Source organism: Eubalaena glacialis, chromosome 12 (assembly GCF_028564815.1).
Source record: "Eubalaena glacialis isolate mEubGla1 chromosome 12, mEubGla1.1.hap2.+ XY, whole genome shotgun sequence".
Classification (NCBI taxonomy): Eukaryota; Metazoa; Chordata; class Mammalia; order Artiodactyla; family Balaenidae; genus Eubalaena; species Eubalaena glacialis.
In genome coordinates, this window is record NC_083727.1 from 71,549,740 (window position 1) to 71,573,953 (window position 24,214).

General features: G+C 34.4%; 1 protein-coding gene across 2 annotated transcripts in view; it reads left to right on the plus strand.

The window, feature by feature from the left end:
• Positions 1-24,214, plus strand: part of SNX14 (sorting nexin 14) — a 73,731-nt gene that overhangs the window by 27,386 nt on the left and 22,131 nt on the right. Inside the window, exons 8-18 of one of the 2 annotated variants that reach the window (XM_061207731.1) lie at positions 3,819-3,975; positions 5,469-5,544; positions 6,709-6,753; positions 6,860-6,940; positions 7,041-7,155; positions 9,359-9,514; positions 9,874-9,998; positions 11,716-11,774; positions 13,166-13,192; positions 15,052-15,184; positions 21,614-21,815. In XM_061207731.1, coding sequence (XP_061063714.1) covers positions 3,819-3,975; positions 5,469-5,544; positions 6,709-6,753; positions 6,860-6,940; positions 7,041-7,155; positions 9,359-9,514; positions 9,874-9,998; positions 11,716-11,774; positions 13,166-13,192; positions 15,052-15,184; positions 21,614-21,815 — 1,176 coding nt within the window. The remainder of the gene's footprint in view (positions 1-3,818; positions 3,976-5,468; positions 5,545-6,708; positions 6,754-6,859; positions 6,941-7,040; positions 7,156-9,358; positions 9,515-9,873; positions 9,999-11,715; positions 11,775-13,165; positions 13,193-15,051; positions 15,185-21,613; positions 21,816-24,214) is intronic. The other variant, XM_061207732.1, reaches the window with a different exon arrangement.

The window sequence follows — 24,214 nt, forward strand, 5'->3', positions numbered from 1 at the left end:
GAATCTTGTCTTTTTTTGAATGGTAGTCTGTTGCCTTCATTACTTCCTCTGAGGTGTCTCTCACATCTCTTCCCTCCTTTTTTCTTAATGATTTCAACAGTTTTGATGGAGCCTATCCTATTTATTGCTACTGTGTTAATTTCACAATGCCACAATTCTGTTACCTCCCTACTCAAAAAAAAAAAAAAAAACTTAGCGACTGCTACAGAGTCGAAACTGTCCTATATTTTAAACCCTTTCCTATTTAGTCAAGTATTTTGATCTACTCTTGTCCTTCACTATGTATGATACTTTAGCCAGGATGACCTGTTTGCAGTTTCTTATGTGTATCCTGGCCTTTATACTGTCATGATGTACACATAGCATACATTCATCAAACGTTTGCTGATTGGATGAAACCTTCATTTGGGGGCTTTTCTTGCTCTTAGATCAAGCTGAAATATACCTTTTAAACAAAATTACTTATATGCTCTGTACTTAGTTCTTTGTGAAACTGAGATTTTCCTTGTATCTGCATTTGGTATTCTTCTTTGTCAGTGCTTCCCCAAGTATGTTCTGCAGAATACTACTCTATGTAGATGACTATGTAGAAGAAGTATCATGGTCATATTTTCTGGTAATTACTATGTATTGTATTCCTCTTCTGGAAATACCCAGTAAGTACTAGCATTCCAAAGTATCTCAATAGTCCTGCAGCAAAGAAGTAACTTTAACTTTTTTTAACCCAGCACATCCCAAACTCATTTGAGCATGGAACCAATTTTCCCTCCCTCATAATATCAGTTTGTATAATCACAGTATATTTGGGGAAATTGTAGAGTGGTAGTTAAATTATTTGTCCTTTGGTATGAATAATTCCTCAGGTATGAGAAGCATTTCAAATTACATTTTTAAATTTTTCTGTGTTCATCTTATAATATTATAACAATTCAAAAGTTTTACCTTCAACATAGTTAAAAAGTGGAAGAGTTTAAATACGTATAATTTAATTGTTAAATTAAAAAAATTAACTTTTAAAATAATTGTCCTGTCACTGGCAAAAACACACCAGAAGATAGTAACTTTGTTGTAGCCATTTTGTTAAGGTTACTGTACTGTCAGATAAAAATATAGAAAAGTGTTTTTTTTTTTTTTATTAGTAAACTTTACTTTTTAGAGCAGTTTTAAGTTTACAGAAAAACTGAGCAGAAATTATAGAGAGTTCCCATATATTTCCCCCCTTCCCTATTATTAACACCTTGCATTGGTTGGTACATTTGTTACAATTGATATGCCAGTACTGAGACATTATTATTAACTAAAGTCCATAGTTTTTATTAGGGTTTTACTCTTCATATTGTACATTCTGTGGATTCTGACAAATGCTTAATGCCATGTATCCATCAACACAACATCATACTGAATAGTTTCACTGCCCCCCCCAGCCCCCTGTGTTTCACCTATTTATCCCTCCCTCCTTCCTTCATGAACCCCTAGCAACCACTGATCTTTTTACTCTTTCTACAGTTTTGCCTTTTCCAGATGTCATATAGTTGGAATCATACTGTAGCCTTTTCAGACTGTAGCCTTTTCTTTCATTTAGAACTATCATTTAAGGCTCCTCCATGTCTTTTTGTGGAGTTGATAGCTCATTTCTTTTTATTGCTCAATTATATTCCATTGTACAGATGTACCACAGTTTGTTTATCCATTCATCTTTTGCAGGATATCTTGGTTGCTTCTAAATTTTGGCAATTATGAATAAAGCTGCTATAAACATTTATGTGCAAGTTTTTATGTGGGAAAATTATTTTTAATATGGTCTTAATTTTGTTGTAAAGACAAACACTTTGAACTCAGGGTATGAGTAAATTGAGTCATCTTTTATTTTTATTTTTTAATCGATCAGTTTAATAAAATATCCAAGTTATTTTGTTTCTGTGAAAGTGCTGTCATATATATAGACCAGTTTGACTGAAATTTATCCTTGAGTCTTTGCAAGAGAGGGGTTGCTGAATTGCTACTATTCATGCAAAAAATGGTCCTCAATTACAAAATCAGCATAAAATGCTAGATTGGATTCATTAATGACATTGTAATTAATGAAATCCATAGAATTAAAAGGCCAGAGAATTAGGAGGACTGCATTTTATCCAAAGGTCCTGGTGTTCTAAATATTATAACAGTGAATTAGACTTGTAAAAAAGGTTTTCAGGTTTTTGATTTTTCTTCTCTTTCATGCATGAATTTGTTTTCTAAATTCTTTGGCTCCACAATTGTGTATACTCAGGAAATTAAAGGTTCAGCTCTTTATACATATTCATTTTTACTTTCTTGGTGTTCTCTCCTTAACCTGCCTCTTGAGAGTAGGAATTACAAAGAGGTTTTCTATGTAAGTCCTTCTATCACCCTTAGAAATGTTGAAAATATATACATTAGAAGCATTGGTTTAATTTAAATTCAGTAGTAATTGAAGGACCTTATATCAGTCTTTCACCCTTAAGTTATCTCTTTGTTGTGGATTCTGGGGACTTTTCCTTTTGTGGTCTGAAAACTGCCCACTGATTAGACAGGAGATATACTGGTGATTAGTGGGGATTAATCCATGCCCTGTTTTTCAGCATCTATATGTTATGTGTGAATGCTTAATTGCACCAGATATTATAATTACTTGTGCATTTTGCATGGCAGCTTTTCAGTGTTAACTATTTAATGACTGTTTACTGAGGTGGAAACTGAGACTCAAAGGGATTATATCATTTAAGATCATCAGTTAATAAAGAAGTAGAACTGGGATTTAGCATAGCTTAGTCTTCTTATTTTAAATCCCTGCTCATGATATAAATTTTTAAAAGACCTGTACCCCAAATTCTTGGGGCAAAATGCATGGTAAACAATTGTATAATGATAAAATAAAATACATTCTTATAAAAACGATGTCCTTGTTTGCCAGTCCTTCTTTTGTACCTCTGGCACAGGTAGCCTTTATTTACTTTCTTAGTTCTCACACCATTAGAATGTATGTTTTGGCTTTTCTTTGGTAAATGTGCTTGCATTCTCTCAATGAAAATAGAAATAAATTGTAAAAAATAAATGCCATTTGAATTAGGGTTAAGATTCCCTTCACAGACTCCATGATTTTAAAACTTGGCTCAGAATGCAAATAGGGGAAAGCATGACTTGTTTTTCTCCTGCTCCTTTTTAAAGTATTAGTTTAGTGTTTGGCCTTTTAAGAAAACTTTTTGTTAGTGTAACTTTTATCATCAGTTAACCTTTATTAAGTGATCTAACTTCATGGACTTCCACCATATACAGTTCTGTACCTTTTGTGTCCTATACTGTGGGCAGAAGATGCAGAACTGAACCAAGGAAGCCAGTTTCTATACTCTAATTTCTTCAAAGGGTTACCTGAATGATTTTGATTTGAACTTTAAGAGGGATTTTTTTAATATTTGCAGGGGATGAACAGGCTGTAACGTTTGATAACAAAAGCTTTGTGTGTGCTAGAAGATGTCTTCTATAGTTTTTTCCACTTTAAACAATTTGCTTTTCTTTAATATACTTTGTAATGACCTGAGTTTGAAGTTTTGTTTACCAAGGGTGAAAGGGCTTTTTTATCAATTAATTTTGAATAATCAAAAAACTTCCCACAAAGAGAAAACTTACTTTCTTTATATCCTTTTTGTGAAAAATTTCCCAGTAGAATACATATTGGAAAGAAAGGAAGGCTAAGAAAGGAATGGCTGTGTTAAATTAATTTCTATTTGTTAGTGGAAATGGCTGAAGTTATTTAACATTGTTAACTTCTTCCAATATTTATTTTTTATCTCTATTTATAGTAGAAAATACAGAGTTTTTACAGCAAGCTGCTTTAGAAGAATATGGTCCAGAGCTTCATGTGGCTTTGAGGAGTCGAAGAGATGAATTACATTATTTAAGGAAACTTACTGAACTACTTTTTCCTTATATTTTGCCTCCGAAAGCAACAGACTGCAGGTATAAATAGACTGGAAAATGTCATAGCATACCATACCGTATGTATATTGCTATTCTTTTTTTTTTTTTTTTTTTTTAAATTTTATTTATTTATTTATTTATGGCTGTGTTGGGTCTTCGTTTCTGTGCTAGGGCTTCCTCTAGTTGCGGCAAGTGGGGGCCACTCTTCATCGCGGTGCGCGGGCCTCTCATTATCGCGGCCTCTCTTGTTGCAGAGCACAGGCTCCAGACGCGCAGGCTCAGTAATTGTGGCTCACGGGCCTAGTTGCTCCGCGGCATGTGGGATCTTCCCAGACCAGGGTTCGAACCCATGTCCCCTGCATCGGCAGGCAGATTCTCAACCACTGCGCCACCAGGGAAGCCCATATTGCTATTCTTGATCATAATAGGAATACACTAAAACTTGAGATTAGGCTATGATATGAATAATTTGTCATTGAAGAAATATAATTTATCAGGTCTTAAAATGCCATTTTAGGTACTAAGCGTTCATGATGTGTTGTGTTGCTAAGAATTTTTTCTTGGAAATTGATCTTAGGAAATCAAAGACAAATGTAAAAAATTAATTTTCTTACTTGAGATCATTAGACTTTATTACTTCCTTGGTGTTCCTTTTAAAAGACATGCATATTATGATTCACTGGCAGAAACACTTTGAACAAATTATAAAAAAAAAAAAAAAAAAAAAAAACAAATTATACAGACAAGTTTGGGTTTTAAGGTATCCACCTGGGAAGTATAGTTAGAGGTAGTTTAGTCCTGCCTCCCTTATTTCTGCAAGAGCATGTTTAGATTATTCCATAAAGTTACCTCTTTACTCTTATCCTAATAATCCTTAGAGGAAAAAGACCATGGCTTATTTTTATTTATTTATTTATTTATTTAAATTGAAGTATAATTTATAATGTTAAATTAGTTTCAGGTGTACAACATAGTAATTCGATATTTTTATAGATTATACTCCATTTAGAGTTATTACAAAATAATGGCTGTATTTCCCTGTGCTGTACAATACATACAACCATGGCTTATTTTTAGTGATGTACTTTAAATATTACTTTATTGTATTTAAAATTTTTAATTAAATTAAAAAAATATTTTAATTAAAATATTTTTACTTTAAACAAATTGTTTTATAATATTAATTTAAATTAATTATAAAAATTATACGATTACAAGTATTAGGTTTTACATATTAATTTATTATATGTAAAATTTTAATATTTGAGGTGGTGTTTTTCTAATGCTCACTCAGGTTCCTCCTGCTGAGGAAATGCTTTTTTCCTCTTAAATAGTATTCTCTTTTAGCCAGTTAAGGGCTCTGGGTGTGGTCTGTGAACCAGTAGCACGAGCGTTACTTGGGGGCTTGTTAGAGATGGCAGAGTCTCAGTGCATACCCCAGACCTACTGATGATAGTCTGCATAATAACAAGATTCCCAGGTAAGACCTGATGTAAATCACTAAATATGTACAATGTTGTTCCTTTTTCCAGATCCTTGACCTTACTTTTAAGAGAGATTCTCTCTGGTTCAGTGTTCCTCCCTTCTTTGGATTTCCTAGCTGATCCAGTAAGACGTAAAAAACATTTTTTTTCTTTCATTGTGATCAGATACATAAAACATAAAATTTACCATCTTAAATGTTTTTCTATGTACAGTTTAGTGGTATTAAATACATTTATATTGTTGAGCAACCACCACCATTACCTATCTCCAGAACTCTTTTTATCTCGTAAAACTGAAACTCTGTACCCATGTAAACAGTAATTCTCTATTCCTCCTGGCCCCTGGCAACTCTACTTCCTGACTGTACTTTCTGTCTCGATGAATTTGACTACTCTAATTACCACATATTAGTAGAATGATGCAGTATTTGCAGTATTTGGCTTATTTTACTTAGCATAATATCCTCAGTGTTCATCTGCATTGTAGCATATATCAGAATTCCCTTCCTTTTCAAGGCTGAGTAATATTTCATTTTAAGTATATGTTACATTTTGCTTATTCATTCATCTATTGATGGATACTTGGGTTGCTTTTACTTTTGATCCAGTAAGATTTTGAAGAAATAGGGATAATTGATAAATGTTTTGAATGCCAAAGTCAGAATAACTTTTCTTTTCCCATTTTCACAAAAGTTGAGAATCCTGTATCGTAGATTTTTTTTTTAAAAGATTTATTTATTATTTATTTATTTATTTAATTTATTTTTGGCTGCATTGGGTCTTAGTTGCGGCACGCGGGATCTTTGTTGAGGCATGTGGGATCTTTCGTTGTGCTGCGTGGGCTCTTCATTGCGGTGCGTGGGCTTCTCTCTGGTTGTGGCATGTGGGTTTTCTCTCTCTAGTTGTGGCGCGCAGGCTCCAGGGTGTGTGGGCTCTGTAGTTTGCGGTATGCAGGCTCTCTAGTTGAGGTGGTCGAGCTCAGTAGTTGTGGTGCATGGGCTTAGTTGCCCCGTGGCATGTGGGATCTTCCCGGACCAGGGATTGAACCTGTGTCCCCTGCAGCAGAAGGTGGATTCTTTACCACTGGACCACCAGGGAAGTCCAAAGAACCCTGTATTGTAGATTTTTTAAAAGTCCCTCTGTATTACATAAGTGCAGATGCTTTGCCCCTGCTCCATTTGTTTCTTAATTTTTCCAGAAACTTTCATAATATGATAAAAGCTTTGAGAATTCTGGGCAAAACGCGGTAATGGATTTATTTTGATCTTTGTTTATTATTTTCCATTAGGATACTGTGAATCATTTGCTTATCATCTTCATAGATGACAGTCCAGTGAGTATTGAACATGTTAGAAAATACTTCAGATTGCATTGAGTTTTGATTCACATCTGTAAAATCAAATGACATGTTACTGAGTTAATTAATTCTTTCTTCAAAGCCTGAAAAAGCGACTGAACCACCTTCCCCTTTGGTTCCATTCTTGCAGAAATTTGCAGAACCTAGAAATAAAAAACCATCTGTAAGTATTTTCAGCAATAACTTATATTACTTTTGATATAAACAATTTTATCATGTATTTACATAGCTCTAACTTACTCTTTCTCCCATATTGTATCAAGGTGCTGAAGTTAGAATTGAAGCAAATCAGAGAGCAACAGGATCTCTTATTTCGGTTTATGAACTTTCTGAAACAAGAAGGAGCAGTGCACGTGTTGCAGATTTGTCTGACTGTGGGTGAGGCTTATCTGTGTACTTTACTAAAGTCATTGTTAAACTTTGTCATATGTTTGACTGTTTAGATCAGATGTTGTAGCTGTCATCTGTTATTGTACTAAATTTCATTTGCTAGATACTCTAAGAGTACCTGTGAGTTATCGCTCAAGTGTCCACTCCTTTACACATTGGAACATAATCTGTAACTGACTTCAACCAAATCCTCTTAGCAGAAAAATAACTGCTAAAAATTCAGAATAATGAAAATATGTTAAAGACCCAGTCATTAGTACTTTGTCACAGTTTTTATTAAGGATTATTTTGATTCAATAATCAAATACAAAAATGTTTTATTTTGGCTAGAAGTTCTATAACGTCTTCCATTATTGGATTTAGAGACACTGTATGGACTCTCTGTGAGCAGACTAATTTTTTAATGTACCTAATTTCTTTTTTAAATATAACTTTTTAAAAATTGAGGTATAATTTACACAGTGAAGCTCATAGAACTTAAATATACAGTTTAATCAGTTTTGAGAAATCTGCACTCTGTATAACCTACAAACCTACACCTTTATTGAGATAAAGACCATTTCCATCACCCTAGAAAGTTCCCTTAGGGCCCTTCCCAAATGATCCACCCCTGCTCCCACTCCTGCCAAAGCGATCACTGATCTCATTTCTCTCACCACAGATTAATTTTGCCTGTACAGTTTCCTTATATAAATGGAATCTCATAGTATGTACTCTTTTGTGCCTGGCTTCATTGATGGAGGATAATGCTTTTCAAGATTGAATCATGGTGTTGTGTAGATGAGTGGTTTGCTCCTTTTTATTGCTATGTGTAATATTCTTTTGTATGAGGGTACCACTCTTTCTTCATTCTTCTTGTAGATGGATATCTGGACTGCTTCCACTTTTGGGCTATTCTGAATAAAGCTGCTGTGCACATTCTTACACACACGCGTGCGCACACACACATATTTTGGCCCTGATAGTTATTGGCATATTTACTTTTCTGGTGGTCTTTATTTTTTTCTGCAAAACCGGTTTCTATATCATTTTCCTTCTGCTGAAGTACTTTTTTTTTTTTTTTTTTTGCATTTCTTATGTACCATTCAGCTGGGGGTAAATTCTCTTAACTTTTGTCTGAAAAGATGTTATTTTATATTCATTTTAAAAGGATATTTTCACCAAATATAAAATTTTAGGTTGATGGGTTTTTTTCATTCAACATTCTAAGTCATTCTTCCATTACCTTTTGAACAGCACCATTGTTTCTCAGGAGAAATTAGCTTCCATTCTTATGTTTGTTCCCCTGTATGTATGTCCCTTTTCTCCCTGATAGGTTTTGCAGTTTTCTCTTTATTTTGGGGTTTCAGCAATTTGACTGTAATGTGTAGTTTTAAAAAAATTTATTCTGCTTGGATTTTACTTGAATGTTGGTGTTTTTCATCATTTTTGAAAATTCTTGGCTGTTATCTCTTCAAGTATTCTGCCTTACTTTCTCTCTCCTTTCTTTTTGAGACTCCAATTATATGAATTTGCTGTCATCCCAAAGATCTTATATGTTCTGTTCCAGTTTTTTCTTTTTGTAAAAACTTCTTCCTTACCTCACTGGGTTTCAGTTTGGATAATTAAGAATTAAGGGGTAAGCTCCATATTACCTCTTGTAGTAAAAAAAAAAAAAAGGCAGTCAATATTTTGGCTTTCCTAATGCTGTCCTTTCTCATTTTAGAAAAAAAAGATTGATTTGTTCAGACTCTGAGCTCCATCACTAGTCTACAGCCTCCATGATGGACAGAAATATTGTTTAAAAACATTGGGACTAAAAAAAGCCTTAGTTTTCACTGTTATTTAGGGAATCAGATTTCAAAATATTAAAGACCCTTGGTATAAGAAATTAATCCAATATGTTCTTTAAACAGCATTTTACAAGTGTGTTTATTATTATAAATTTTAGAAAATTTGTATTGCTATGGAAATATTTATGCATTTTATATTTGTATATAAAATATTTGATTGAGCTTCTCTTTCATCTCTAGTTGTTTTCCTCCCAATTAAATCTTTTTAAAAAGCTTAAAATGATGAGTAGATTGCTCATATTTGCTGCTTTTAATATTGATTACAATTAGAGTGGGAACATGAAGTTTTCATTGAGTAGTTTTATTCTATGAAAATAATTCTTTTTATTTTTTTTTTTTATTCTTTCCGAATTTTCTAGAGGAATTCAATGACAGAATTTTGCGACCAGAGTTATCAAATGATGAAATGCTATCTCTTCATGAAGAGTTGCAAAAGATTTATAAAACATATTGTTTGGATGAAAGTATTGACAAAATTCGATTTGATCCCTTCATTGTAGAAGAGATTCAAAAAAGTAAGTAAAAGATGAGGATGAATTCTGTAGCTCTTTTACTCTTTTCAGAGTTTTCTCTTTTATTCCCTGCTTATTGCAACAGCTGTGTGAGATACACAGGCAGGCATTATCCTATTTTACTAACAAGATGAAAGCTTTGATGAAGAAACTTATTCACAATTCACATAACTAATACTTGCCAGAACTGGAGCTTGGTTGTTCTAATTCCTCTCTGGTGTGATCTGCACCTTACAGTGGATTTTCTGCAAAACAGTCTTAGTATTGTTTGTATGCTCTTTTCACTGTAATGAATTTTAAACTAATATATAATGTATTTGTGCTTTTCATAAACAATTTTTGCAATATAATTTTTTTAACAGTTGCTGAAGGCCCATATATAGATGTTGTGAAACTTCAGACTATGAGATGTCTTTTTGAAGCATATGAACATGTACTTTCTCTCTTGGAAAATGTGTTTACTCCTATGTTTTGCCACAGTGATGAGGTTAGTCAAAATATTAATCTTGTTTGAAGATTTTTCCTCAAAATTTATTAGTGGCTTTGATATCGTTACATGAGTAATTCAAATAACAAAATAAACAGAAAAATAAAACATGGTTAATTAAGAAAATGAATACTATTTTCCACTACATAAGTTAATAGAGATTAGAAGCTGGTTATAAAAACAATTCTTTTTTTTTTTTTTATTTTTTTTTATTTTTTTTAAACATCTTTATTGAAGTATAATTGCTTTACAATGGTGTGTTAGTTTCTGCTTTATAACAAAGTGAATCAGTTATACATATACATATGTTCCCATATCTCTTCCCTCTTGCATCTCCCTCCCTCCCACCCTCCCTATCCCACCCCTCTAGGTGGTCACAAAGCACCGAGCTGATCTCCCTGTGCTATGCGGCTGCTTCCCACTAGCTATCTATTTTACATTTGGTAGTGTATATATGTCCATGACACTCTCTCACCCTGTCACATCTCACCCCTCCCCCTCCCCATATCCTCAAGTCCATTCTCTAGTAGGTCTGTGTCTTTATTCCCGTCTTGCCACTAGGTTCTTCATGACCTTTTTTTTTTTTTTTTCCCTTAGATTCCATATATATGTGTTAGCATACTGTATTTCTTTTTCTCTTTCTGACTTACTTCACTCTGTATGACAGACTCTAACTCCATCCACCTCATTACAAATACCTCCATTTCATTTCTTTTTATGGCTGAGTAATATTCCATTGTATGTATGTGCCACATCTTCTTTATCCATTCATCCGATGATGGACACCTAGGTTGCTTCCATGTCCTGGCTATTGTAAACAGAGCTGCAATGAATATTTTGGTACATGACTCTTTCTGAATTATGGTTTTCTCAGGGTATATGCCCAGTAGTGGGATTGCTGGGTCGTATGGTAGTTCTAATTTTAGTTTTTTAAGGAACCTCCATACTGTTCTCCATAGTGGCTGTATCAATTTACATTCCCACCAACAGTGCAAGAGTGTTCCCTTTTCTCCACACCCTCTCCAGCATTTATTGTTTCTAGATTTTTTGATGATGGCCATTCTGACTGGTATGAGATGATACCTCATTGTAGTTTTGATTTGCATTTCTCTAATGATTAATGATGTTGAGCATTCTTTCATGTGTCTGTTGGCAATCTGTATATCTTCTTTGGAGAAATGTCTACTTAGGTCTTCTGCCCATTAAAAACAATTCTTAATACCAAAACCATGTTTGTATATATGTGACTAGAAGATTGTAACCAAATTGGTCTATCTGATTTGCCATATGCCTGAGTGGCTTTGTAGTGGTGATGCAGAAACCCGATTCTTCTTCTTCTTTTTAAAATATTTATTTATTTATTTATTTGGCTGAGCTGGGTCTTAGTTGCGGCACGCGGGATCTTTAGTTGCAGCATGCAGGATCTAGTTCCCTGACCAGGGATTGAACCCGGGTCCCCTGCATTGGGAACACAGAGCCTTAACCGCTGGACCACCAGGGAAGTCCCCCATTCTTCTTGTATATACATTATTTACAGACTTGTAGAAGTCAAGTGGCTTGAATACCTCCATTTGCAATATCTTAATCCTTACTCTATTTGACTCTGGTTGTATTCACTTGATTTAAGTAATGTTTCCTTTAAGCTCAAAATCAGTAAGGTGAAGTAGCACATTTCAATATCAAATATTGGTTTAATAAATCATAATTATTTTTTAAGTATTTCAGACAACTTTTAAGAGGTGCAGAATCACCAACACGCAATTCAAAATTCAACAGGTAGGTATATTCAATCATATATATGTTTTTCTTTTTTTCAGTTCTTGTTGATGCTAATCATTCTGTGATAACATCATTATCTTTATTAATCTGGTTTCCTTGCTACATAAGTAGACAAGATTACTAAGGAATTGTAGAGCTATACTACATATAATAATGTGAAAATGCCTGACATTCTTTCAGAAAAATTTAACAAGATATATACACCATTGCCTTGTTAATCATAATTATTATTGCTTGATCACCTGCTTTATTGGAGACTATGGACTGCATGCATAATTGAAATCCACAGATAACTCAGTTTTAGAGAGTAGTTTGTTTTTTCCTGATTTATTAATTTTAATGAAACTCCTGTATAGGACTGCTTAAGAGGAAGTGGTTCTTTTACCTTATTAGCCTGCTGAGTAGCTAAATGTAAGTCAGGGTCATAACCTCAGAGATGGAAAGCTGTCTTTGCCACTTTGAGAACACCTAGTTGTCTTCAGCATATTAAGGCACTAATTTTGCTGGCTTTAGAATATAAAATTAATAGGAAGAAAATATGGGCTGTTTTCATTCTGGGTACTGCTTATAGTCTTTTAAAATATGTTTTTCTTTATATTAACCTGACTAACGTTAGCTATCAGTCTTGTCAGGACTCTGCTTCTGTGATACTTGATTGATTTACCTATATATCAATAGAATAAGTAAAAGCCTTTCTTAACATTCTTTCATTGAAAATTTAGAGTAGCATTGCTAATTTGCTGTTAGATGACTTAAAATATGTAAAATGTTTATTCATAATTTTATGTCTACATTCTATTTAATTGCATTTTAAAAGTAAAATTTTAATGCATGTTAATGTTAACCTACTCTTCTGTTTCATTCCATACTTAAAGCATAACTTAAAAAATATTTAGGGATCTTTTGTTAACTTTGCTTCTTAGCTTAAGACATAACTTTAAAAAATACTCAAACTGAAAATGTGTGGAGCGTGCACAATTATATCTAATATAGACATGAATTCCATATTAGAAAATACAAGTTTGTTTTCTATGCCAAGTTTTTGGTGGCTTAGTCTCTGAATATTTTCCACTGTATCAAACAAATGGTTTGCCTAAATGAGGGCAAAAAACCAGAATTATTTCCTGACATATTGAGTTTTTAAAAACTTTCTTTAAAATGATCTAGAATTCAGATCCCAATCCCCCCAAAATAGCCATTGTGTTTGTTTCTCTTTCCTTTATCAAGTTAGTCATAAGAATTCCTTTCTTTGTGAAGATGAATGCTATCCATCTGTGTAACTTTTAAAGCTTTTAAATTTTGTTTTATGTTCTAAAGTGAAACTTGTTTAATATCTGGGCTTTCTCTTTCTCTTTTCCTTGTGTAATTTCACGTATCTGTTATTGCAGAAGTAGCCTAAGTTTGGATGATTTTCGGTAAGTCTTGAGACAGCATGTGATTCTTTTCTGTATAAATTATCTGTTTAACTCCAATTACTGCCTTTATATCAGCTATTTGGGATATCCTTTTCTTTTTTTTTTTTTGGCCACGCCGCACAGCTTGAGGGATCTTAGTTCCTGGACCAGGGATTGAACCTGGGCCAGGGCAGTGAAAGCCCAGAATCCTAACCACTAGGCCACCAGGGAACACCCTGGGACATCCTTTTAAGATTAACCTCTACTTTTATTCTAGAGGTCTCCCTTTTGAAATAGCATTATATATGTCGTCAGAAAATAAAAATGTCAGCATAAAAATAAAGTGAAAAATCCAGTATTTAGCTTTTTAAGGCTATTGACTCTGTTGTTGTTGTTGTTGTTATTGATCTTGCTAAATTTCTTTTAGAATTATTTGTGTTTAAAGAACTTTTTTTAAAGCAAGAAGTGCAATATTTCAGTATTTCTGGGTGTAATCACAAGTGAAATATTTAAAAAATATGTCATTTCAAAAAGCCCAACTGTTTTATAATCTATCTAGGTCTTAGAGACTAGCATAATTTATCTAGATTCTAGAGATTTTAATAATATTTTGTTAACATTTTCATATTTGTTTTCAGAAACATTTCTTCTCTCATAGAAAGTTATATTTACAATCCTGGATTTTTTAAAAAACACTAATTGCATGCTTGTTTAAATAAAACAATATTCTAGTTTAAGTATCCTTTTTACTACTACTACTTACTATTAGAGTTTTTCCAGTTTTAAAATAAGTTTGATTTACTCCTTGAACATGTATAAAATGCACATATCACTAATATACCTAGTGCATTTGACACTTGATCAATTTACTTTTATTTCTGTAACTGTTGCATTATTTTTATAAATACATTTTCTTATAGGAATAATAGCTATTTGTTAAGTTAGGCCTTCAACACCAACCTCCTTGAATTTTAAAATGGTCATTTTTCTTTGGACATCTGTTGTAAGGGCAATATTACATAGTGAGTTTTAAATTGGATAAAAGTTATGTTTTTATTTGTTGAAACATGGGGCAGTAAGTAGGCTGTAATGCAAGAAATTTTTGCTGCTTTTTGGCATATTTTTGTTGTTGCTTTTCAGCTATTTCTGCTTTTAGAAATTCACTTTTGAAAAAAATTACAAAACCATTATTTAATATATATGGCAGAGCAAGCTTCTTCCTTAGGCTACATTTGCTTTTATCTTTATGTTCATTGCTAACCCTTCCCTTTGGCATTTTATCTTTTCTTGTTATTATTTTGAAGTTATATATGGTGTATTTTATACTTCATTCTTCTTTTGAGTATTTATATGATTATAAAGTTGAAGAAAATTTTCAGAATTTGTTTTTCCATCTAAAAATGAAGTACTGAGAAGGTCATAGTTTTGTTTTGTTTTTTTCTGTTACACTGTGCTTTTTTAGCAGTACAGTACAGTTCGAATAGGATAGTCTATTTTGAACATCGGTCTAACCACATTTTTAATTTATTTCAAAAAATGTATGGCAGTAAGAAATATATACCACTAGGGGGCTCTCATCTTTTATTCTTTTTAGTTCAGTTAATGTTTTAAGGTTAAATAGTAGGTAAATTTCAAATGTTTGTTAATAAATATTGTCCCATTTATTCATCCCCTCAAATTTAAACTTCAAATGTTCTGTCACTTTTGGCTATCGAGATGTTGAGACAATCTATGACTGAGAACTCCAAAAAGTTATGTTTAGCTATACCTTCAGTTTACCCTTTTTTGCAACCATTTTTATTATTGTTTACAGTAAACTGGACCGTTGTGATAATGTAATAATTTACTGTGTTCTTGATACATTTTTGTTTAATATTTAGGAGCACACAGAAGAGAGGAGAATCATTTGGAATCAGCCGAATAGGTAGCAAAATTAAAGGAGTCTTCAAGAGCACCACAATGGAGGGAGCTATGTTGCCTAATTATGGCTTAGCTGAAGGTGAAGATGACTTTGTAAGTAAAAATTCTTCAGTTTGATGTATGTATAATTTCAGGCTTGAAGTGGAATAAAAAATTGGTTACGCTTGTTTTTTCCCTTTTTTTTATCTTCTTACTTCAGATTTTGTTTATGTTTCCCATTCTTTCACTAGTCATTATAGTTTCATGGTGCTAATCTAATTTTTTAAATTCCTGAGCACTAAGTTATTGCTTACTAAGGCCAGATGGTTTCTGTTAAGCTGATATACTTCTGATAGTCAGACAATTTACCACGTTTTGATTAAGCTTTTACTTCATATCCTGATCTTATCTCTTTCTAACCACATGGGCCAGGCATTCGGAGTTGTGTTAATAGATGTCCTGCCTGACCCCTTGATACTCAAACTGTGATCTGTGGATCAACAGCATCAGCATTAGCTAGGAACTTGTTATCAATACAGATCTCAGGCTTCATCCTAGACCTACTGAATCATAATTTACATTTTAACAAGATCCCAGATTTATAAGCACATTACACCCTCCATGCTATTTTATTTCTCTGTCTTTTCACATGTTGTTTTGCTTGAAATGCCTTTTTTTCCCCTTTATTTACCTAGAAAATTCATACTTATCTTTCAGAATCTAGTTGCTTCCCATAAGCCCCTACCTGAGTCCCCAAGCAGAATTGAACATTCCCTCCTTTTTTTGCTTCTGTTAGATCATATGTTAAAACATGTACCACGTTGTGTTTGAAATTACGATTTTTTTTTTTTGGCTGCGCAGCAGTACTTGTGGGATCTTAGTTCCCCCACGAGGGATCGAACCCGGGCCCTGGCAGTGAAAGCTCCGAGTCCTAACCACTGGACTGCCAGGGAATTCCCTGAAATTACAATTTAATTTATGTATTTGAAAGTATGTTTATGATTGTCTTTCCTACCAATTAGTGAGTTCTATAAAGGCAGATATTGTCTCATTTGTACTTTGCATTTGTTTAAAAAATCTTTATTAAACAGACATCCTGGATCTTCATTTTGCCTTTTAATATCTCAGCACTGGAGATAAAAAGGTGATTAAGACCTAAACTTTGCTCTTAAGAAATTTACCATCCTGAGGATAAAAGGGATGAATATTAGTGATTGGATTGGTAATGACCAAGAAGAAGGAAGTGGGGAGAGAAGAGTAAATAAACCTATTTTTCCTCTTTACCCCTTCCTTTCAACCTTTGTCCCTTTGCACTGATAAATTGTTAAAAAGATTCATTGCTTCTTCATAATAATTTTAATGGAAGAAAAACTTATTTAATCCTTTTTTTTCTTTTTAGATAATCCAAATACAGCATTCTTTTTATCTTTATGCCCATATTTTTCCTTAAAAGTATGGGTAGAAGAGAGACAGTAGACCAGAGGAGGGAGTCTTTTAAAAAAACAATGTTTATGTTTTTAGATTTTAAGCATCTCAATTTTTTAATAGTATAGAAAAGTGGAAAAAAATTTAAAATACCACCCATAATTCTGCCACCCAATAACTACTTCTATTAACATTCTTGTGATTCTGTTTTTTTAAAATATCTTTCCCCTTCCCACCCCCATAAATTAGGCTATGTATAGATTGCTATCCTGATCTCTGCCCACTTAATATAACAAAATATAACTTAAATATAACAATATAACAAAAGCATTTACGCATGTTATTGTGAACTCGAAACATAATTTTTATGGGGAAAGATGTACTTTTTTCTTTTTTGTTCTTCCCAATTACTTGAAATACAAGCTATAGTTTTGCTTCAGGAATAGGAGGCTTTTTTTTTTTTTTTTTGTCTGCACGGGCTCTAGGCGCGTGGGCTTCAGTAGTTGTGGCTCGCGGGCTCTAGAGTGCAGGCTCAGTAGTCGTGGCACACGGGCTTAGCTGCTCTGTGGCATGTGGGATCTTCTGGACCAGGGATCGAACCCTTGTCCCCTGCATTGGCAGGTGAATTCTTAACCACTGCGCCACCAGGCAAATCCAGGAGGCCATCTTTAAAAAGCTGAGAAAGTTTGTTCTGTTTTATAGTGGCCCAAGGAGGAAGGAAATTCTTTATTGGTCTTTATTTACTTATTTTTTATTGAAGTATAGTTTTTTGTTTAATTTTTATTGGAGTATAGTTGATTTACAATGTTGTGTTAGTTTCAGGTGTACAGCAAAGCGAATCAGTTATACATATACACATATACACTCTTTTTTTTTTTTTTTAGATTCTTTTCCCATATAGGCCATTACATAGTGTTGAATAGAGTTCCCTGTGCTATACAGCAGGTTCTTATTAGTTATCTATTTTATATATAGTAGTGTGTATATGTCAGTCTGTCTCCCAGTTTATCCCCCACCTTATCCCGTTAACCATAAGTTTGTTTTCTACATCTGTGACTCTACTTCTGTTTTGTAAATAAGTTCATTTGTACGCTTTTTTTTTTAGATTCCACATATAAGCGATATCATCTGATATTTGTCTTTCTGTGTCTGACTTACTTCACTCAGTATGACAATCTCTGGGTCCATCCATGTTGTTGCAAATGGCATTATTTTTTTCTTTTTTATGGCTGAGTAATATTCCATTGTATATACGTACCACATCTTCTTTATCCATTCCTCTGTTGATGGACATTTAGGTTGCTTCCATGTCCTGGCTATTGTAAATAGTGCTGCAGTGAACATTGGGGTGCATGTATCTTTTTGAATTATAGTTTCCTCCGGGTATATGCCTAAGAGTGGGATTGCTGGGTCATATGGTAGTTCTATTTTTAGTTTTTTAAGGAACCTCCATACTGTTCTCCATAGTGGCTGTACCAATTTACATTCCTACCAACAGCGTAGGAGGGTTCCCTTTTCTCCACACCCTCTCCAGCATTTATTGTTTGTAGATTTTTTTTTTTTAATATTTAAATTTATTTTTGTCTGCATTGGGTCTTCATTGCTGTGCGCGGGCTTCCTCTAGTTGCAGCAAGCAGGGGCTGCTCTTCATTGCAGTGTGCGGGTTTCTCACTGCAGTGGCTTCTCTTGTTACAGAGCACAGGTCTAGGCGTGTGGGCTTCAGTAGTTGTGGCTCGCGGTCTCTAGAGCACAGGCTCAGTAGTTGCGGCACACAGGCTTAGTTGCTCCACGGCATGTGGGATCTTCCTGGACCAGGGATTGAACCCGTGTCCCCTGCATTGGCAGGCGGATTCTTAGCCACTGAGCCACCAGGGAAGTCCTGTTTGTAGATTTTTTGATGATGGCCATTCTCACTGGTGTGAGGTGATACCTCATTGTAGTTTTGATTTGCATTTCTCTAATAGTTAGTGATGTTGAGCATCTTTTCATGTGCTTTTTGGCCATCTGTATGTCTTCTTTTTTTTAAAAAAAAAATTTATTTATTTATTTATTTATTTATTTTTGGCAGTGTTGGGTCTTCGTTTCTGTGCGAGGGCTTTCTCTAGTTGCAGCAAGTGGGGGCCACTCTTCATCACTGTGCGCGGGCCTCTCACTGTCGCGGCCTCTCTCGTTGCGGAGCACAGGCTCCAGACGCACAGGCTCAGTGGTTGTGGCTCACGGGCCCAGCTGCTCCGCGGCATGTGGGATCTTCCCAGACCAGGGCTTGAACCCGTGTCCCCTGCATTGGCAGGCAGACTCTCAACCACTGCGCCACCAGGGAAGCCCCATCTGTATGTCTTCTTTGGAGAAATGTCTATTTAGATCTTCTGCCCATTTTTTGATTGGGTTATTTATTTTTTTGATATTGAGCTGCATGAGCTGTTTGTATATTTTGGAGATTAATCCCTTGTCAGTTGCTTCATTTGCAAATATTTTCTCCCATTCTGAGGGTTGTCTTGGAAATTCTTGATTGGCAGCAAAGATAGTAATAATGGAAAGTAGGGTAAGAGGGCAAACTAATCGTTAGTACTCTGAAGAGAAAGGACAGGAGGTGGCTAGGGTGTTAACCGAGACCAAGATAGTCCCACTTAGGATTTGGGGGTGCTGTGCTAGTTCTAAACTGTGGGACCTCGGGGAAATCTCCTTTGCCTTGTTTAGGAAGTGTATGGGAAAGGGAAATTGCCAGTCTCACTGCCAGGGCTAAAGTGGTATGTGATCCAAAATTGAGACCTGGAAGATTTTTATTTTTTTAGAAAAAGGATCAACTTGACGTGATCATTTGGTAACAGTGCCTCCTTGCTATGTGACCTTGGGTAAATTGCTTAATTTTATTTTGATTTAATCTCCTCACATGTGAAATGGGGATAATAGTATCTAGCTTGTTTATGGGTGTTGTGAGGATTAATAAGTGATATATATGAAGCAGTTGGGACAGTGCCCAGCACACAGTAAGTGCAGTAAGTACTATACAGTGTTATAATACCATCAGATAAATTATAGGTTAAATTGGCATACATATACTGGCCTGGGAACCAAAGTCTTCTATGTAAGGTTGAGTCTGTCTGAAAATGCATTTCTGTCCAAGTTCAGAACTGATTCACAAATAAACTTCTGGAACGTAATATGCCCATTGGTATATTGGCAGTTATCCCCACATAGGAAAAGCTAATAATGAGTTAAATTATAGTATTTCTCAAGGAAATAGGGGGACATCTCTTTGCCATTTATCCTCTGCCTGTTTTATTCCCCGTCTTCTTTGTAGAGGGAACATCTGTTTGAAAATGAGAAAGCACTTGGTTTTCCTTTTTATAAAATTTTGGTTATATACCTTTAAATAATATTAAAGGAATCCCTGAAAATTCTTAGAGAAATATTGCCCTAGAGATTTTTCATTTACTTTTTTGATATAAACACCATTTAAATGGTAGCAGTAATAAAATATAAAACTTTGTCCTTTGTCTTTTATTGATATTTTTATGTTGCTAAGAATTTTTTTTCTATTTTGTTTCTTAGATTGATTTTTATTTAAGAATGTCCCATTTCTTGGCTTTTAGTCAGCTTGTTAAACAAATTTTCTATCATTTTATGATTCATTTTACCGTTTCTTTTCAAAAGCCAAGTCTGTTAACAAAATTACAGTTGTAATAACCATGGAAAATGCTGCCCTGTACCTCAGATTCCAAGCAGTGGAGTGGGTGTTTCCCTCACACATGCTTCTCTGTTTTTCTTCCAGGTTTGTAAGGAGATAGCCTTGTCCCCAAAAGGCAAGAACCAACACTTATCATCTGTTTTTACAGTTTCATTGTTTTAGGCCTGGAAGACATTTTTGTTTTCAACAGAGCATTAAGAAGTCTTCCTAAGATTCTTAACAGTCTTATTAGGGGTGACAGAAAGCCATTTTAGGACAGAAACAGAAAAAGGGATAATTGCCAAGGGACTTAGTGGGAGAGGAAAAGAATTCACTTAGAAGAGTTGGCTACCAGGTGTGGGAAGAGAGTAGAATGGAGAGTGAAGGTAGGGTGCTAGAATTCTGGAAAGAAATACCTCTTCTCTACTGGTTTGCTCTGACTAGACTGTTCAGAATTCTCTTAAGTGCTACAACCTTTGACTCATTCCCTTAAAAAAGTGTGTTCAAGATGGTTGTGTTTTATCTGTAAAATTTGCCCCCTTTAACATGAATCAGAGATGTCTAGGTGACCAGGTGTTATAATGTGCCAGTTCAGAGATTCTTTTCCGATTTAATGAAGTACAGACATTTTTTTCCCCTTCTTTCTGCATGTTTATTTCTAGAACATGTGTAACACTGCTTTTTTAAAATAATTGTTCTTCAAGTAATATTTTAAAGAATATTTATTTAAATATTTATATTATTAAAATTTTAGAAGCCAGGAGATGAAAAAACAATCTTAATTCTATAGAGGTGGGTCCCTTTCAGACCTTTTTTCTAATTTTATATTATTTAATGCTGCAGTGAATATATTTATACTTGTGCCTTTTTCACAGTTTAAAAAAATTTGTCTAAAATAAATGCTTGTGCTAGAATAAGTGCCAGAAATGGAATGAACTTGGTTGAAACTGTTTTATGGCTTCTTATATTGATAAATGTATATTGCCAAAACGCTTTCTAAAAGGATTGTACAGGTATATCTTGTAACCAACAATATAGTGCACATCCAGTTTATCTGTGCAGTTTCCATCAGTGGCTGTTATCATAAAATTTTACATTCCTAAATGAAAGATATCAGTACAGTAATTTCTACTTCTTATTACCAGAGTTAAATATTTTTCTGTATTTGTGTATTTTTAATATCTTTTCCAGTAATTGCTGAAGTGTCTTATTTTCTGTTGAATTTTCATATCTTGGTGATGCAACAAAACCTGGAGTTGATGCTAGTAACTTGTTAGTTTTAGTTTTTTATCCTTAACCTTTTCAGTAGAAAATTTTATATCACTTAATTTCAAAAGTATTAAAAAATTATAGACTTTATATGGGCATATTACTTTGTAGTTGTATCTCATATGCTATAGGTGTAAAGGTCCTGGAAGTATTAAATTTTTTTTCTGATGATTTTTTTCCAGATTGAAGAAGGTATTGTTGTAATGGAAGATGATTCTCCAGTGGAAGCTGTGAACACACCTAATACTCCTCGAAACCTTGCTGCATGGAAAATTAGCATTCCATATGTAGACTTTTTTGAAGATACCTCCTCTGAAAGGAAGGAGAAAAAGGAGAGAATACCGGTGTTTTGTATTGATGTTGAAAGAAATGATAGAAGAGCAGGTATTAATATTATTAACGCATATAGCACTTATCAGGTATTAAAACAATTAAGACAGCATTTCTCCTCCTCCATTGTTGTGGGCTAATAATAATTGGTAAAAATGTGATCAAACACAACTTTACAAGTTTTCTTTATGTTTTGCTGTCTTTTTTCTTTTGGTTATTTCATCCGTGTGTTATAGTAGAGACAGGGGTAAACAGCATCCATAGCAGGATAAATATTCACCACCCTGAGCTTTGTCCAAGAGAGCGGGCAGTCTGTATAAGCAAAAACACATCAAAGTTGTGCACATTTTGGGAATGATGTGCAGAAAAATAAAGTTGACCTCAGGAAGAGGGGACAGTCTGTGAGGAAAGAAGGAAAAAAGTGGCATGGTTAGGAAATGGTTTCAAGAGAGGAGTGACGAAGTGATAATAGGAAGGTCAGTGCTAATGATTCCCCTTATTTATTTTTCAAAAAGTATTAGGTGTTTGATTTTTCTCAGAAGCTGATCCTGTTTCATGCATAGGAACATAAAGTATAGGAATGGGGAAGGAAGAATGCTCAGAGTAGCTAGCAATGATATTCCCTATTGTAGTTAAATACCAGGCAGGATCTTGTTCTGTCCAGTTCTGAGTCACTGCTACTTGATTTTGCTGTAACTTCTGTTCGGTCTTGCTAGATGCTGTTCTATCTCAGCATTTTAATAAGTATACAGACAAACCTTTGTCGATATTAGAGTTTCATTTCAGTTTCAAACAGAGTCGCTTACGTCTTTTGTCTGCTGTTTCTGCTGATAGGAATTTTAAGTGTTAAAAAGAATTTGAAAAGGAATACCCTAGTTAACTTCTGGATTCAATTCTTTGCTGTGCCTAGTACTTAAAATCTGGCTCTTCTCTCAGTGTTCTCCTTTTTTTTTTTTAAACATCTTTATTGAAGTATAATTGCTTTACAATGGTGTGTTAGTTTCTGCTTTATAACAAAGTGAATCAGTTATACATATACATATGTTCCCATATCTCTTCCCTCTTGCATCTCCCTCCCTCCCACCCTCCCTATCCCACCCCTCTAGGTGGTCACAAAGCACCGAGCTGATCTCCCTGTGCTATGCGGCTGCTTCCCACTAGCTATCTATTTTACATTTGGTAGTGTATATATGTCCATGACACTCTCTCACCCTGTCACATCTCACCCCTCCCCCTCCCCATATCCTCAAGTCCATTCTCTAGTAGGTCTGTGTCTTTATTCCCGTCTTGCCACTAGGTTCTTCATGACCTTTTTTTTTTTTTTTTTCCCTTAGATTCCATATATATGTGTTAGCATACTGTATTTCTTTTTCTCTTTCTGACTTACTTCACTCTGTATGACAGACTCTAACTCCATCCACCTCATTACAAATACCTCCATTTCATTTCTTTTTATGGCTGAGTAATATTCCATTGTATATATGTGCCACATCTTCTTTATCCATTCATCCGATGATGGACACCTAGGTTGCTTCCATGTCCTGGCTATTGTAAACAGAGCTGCAATGAATATTTTGGTACATGACTCTTTCTGAATTATGGTTTTCTCAGGGTATATGCCCAGTAGTGGGATTGCTGGGTCGTATGGTAGTTCTAATTTTAGTTTTTTAAGGAACCTCCATACTGTTCTCCATAGTGGCTGTATCAATTTACATTCCCACCAACAGTGCAAGAGTGTTCCCTTTTCTCCACACCCTCTCCAGCATTTATTGTTTCTAGATTTTTTGATGATGGCCATTCTGACTGGTATGAGATGATACCTCATTGTAGTTTTGATTTGCATTTCTCTAATGATTAATGATGTTGAGCATTCCTTCATGTGTCTGTTGGCAATCTGTATATCTTCTTTGGAGAAATGTCTATTTAGGTCTTCTGCCCATTTTTGGATTGGGTTGTTTGTTTTTTTGTTATTGAGCTGCATGAGCTGCTTGTAAATCTTGGAGATTAATCCTTTGTCAGTTGCTTCATTTGCAAATATTTTCTCCCATTCTGAGGGTTGTCTTTTGGTCTTGTTTATGGTTTCCTTTGCTGTGCAAAAGCTTTTAAGTTTCATTAGGTCCCATTTGTTTATTTTTGTTTTTATTTCCATTTCTCTAGGAGCTGGGTCAAAAAGGATCTTGCTGTGATTTATGTCATAGAGTGTTCTGCCTATGTTTTCCTCTAAGAGTTTGATAGTGTCTAGCCTTACACTTAGGTCTTTAATCCATTTTGAGTTTATTTTTGTGTATGGTGTCAGGGAGTGTTCTAATTTCATACTTTTACATGTACCTGTCCAATTTTCCCAGCACCACTTATTGAAGAGGCTGTCTTTTCTCCACTGTATATGCTTGCCTCCTTTATCAAAGATAAGGTGACCATATGTGCGTGGGCTTATCTCTGGGCTTTCTATCTCA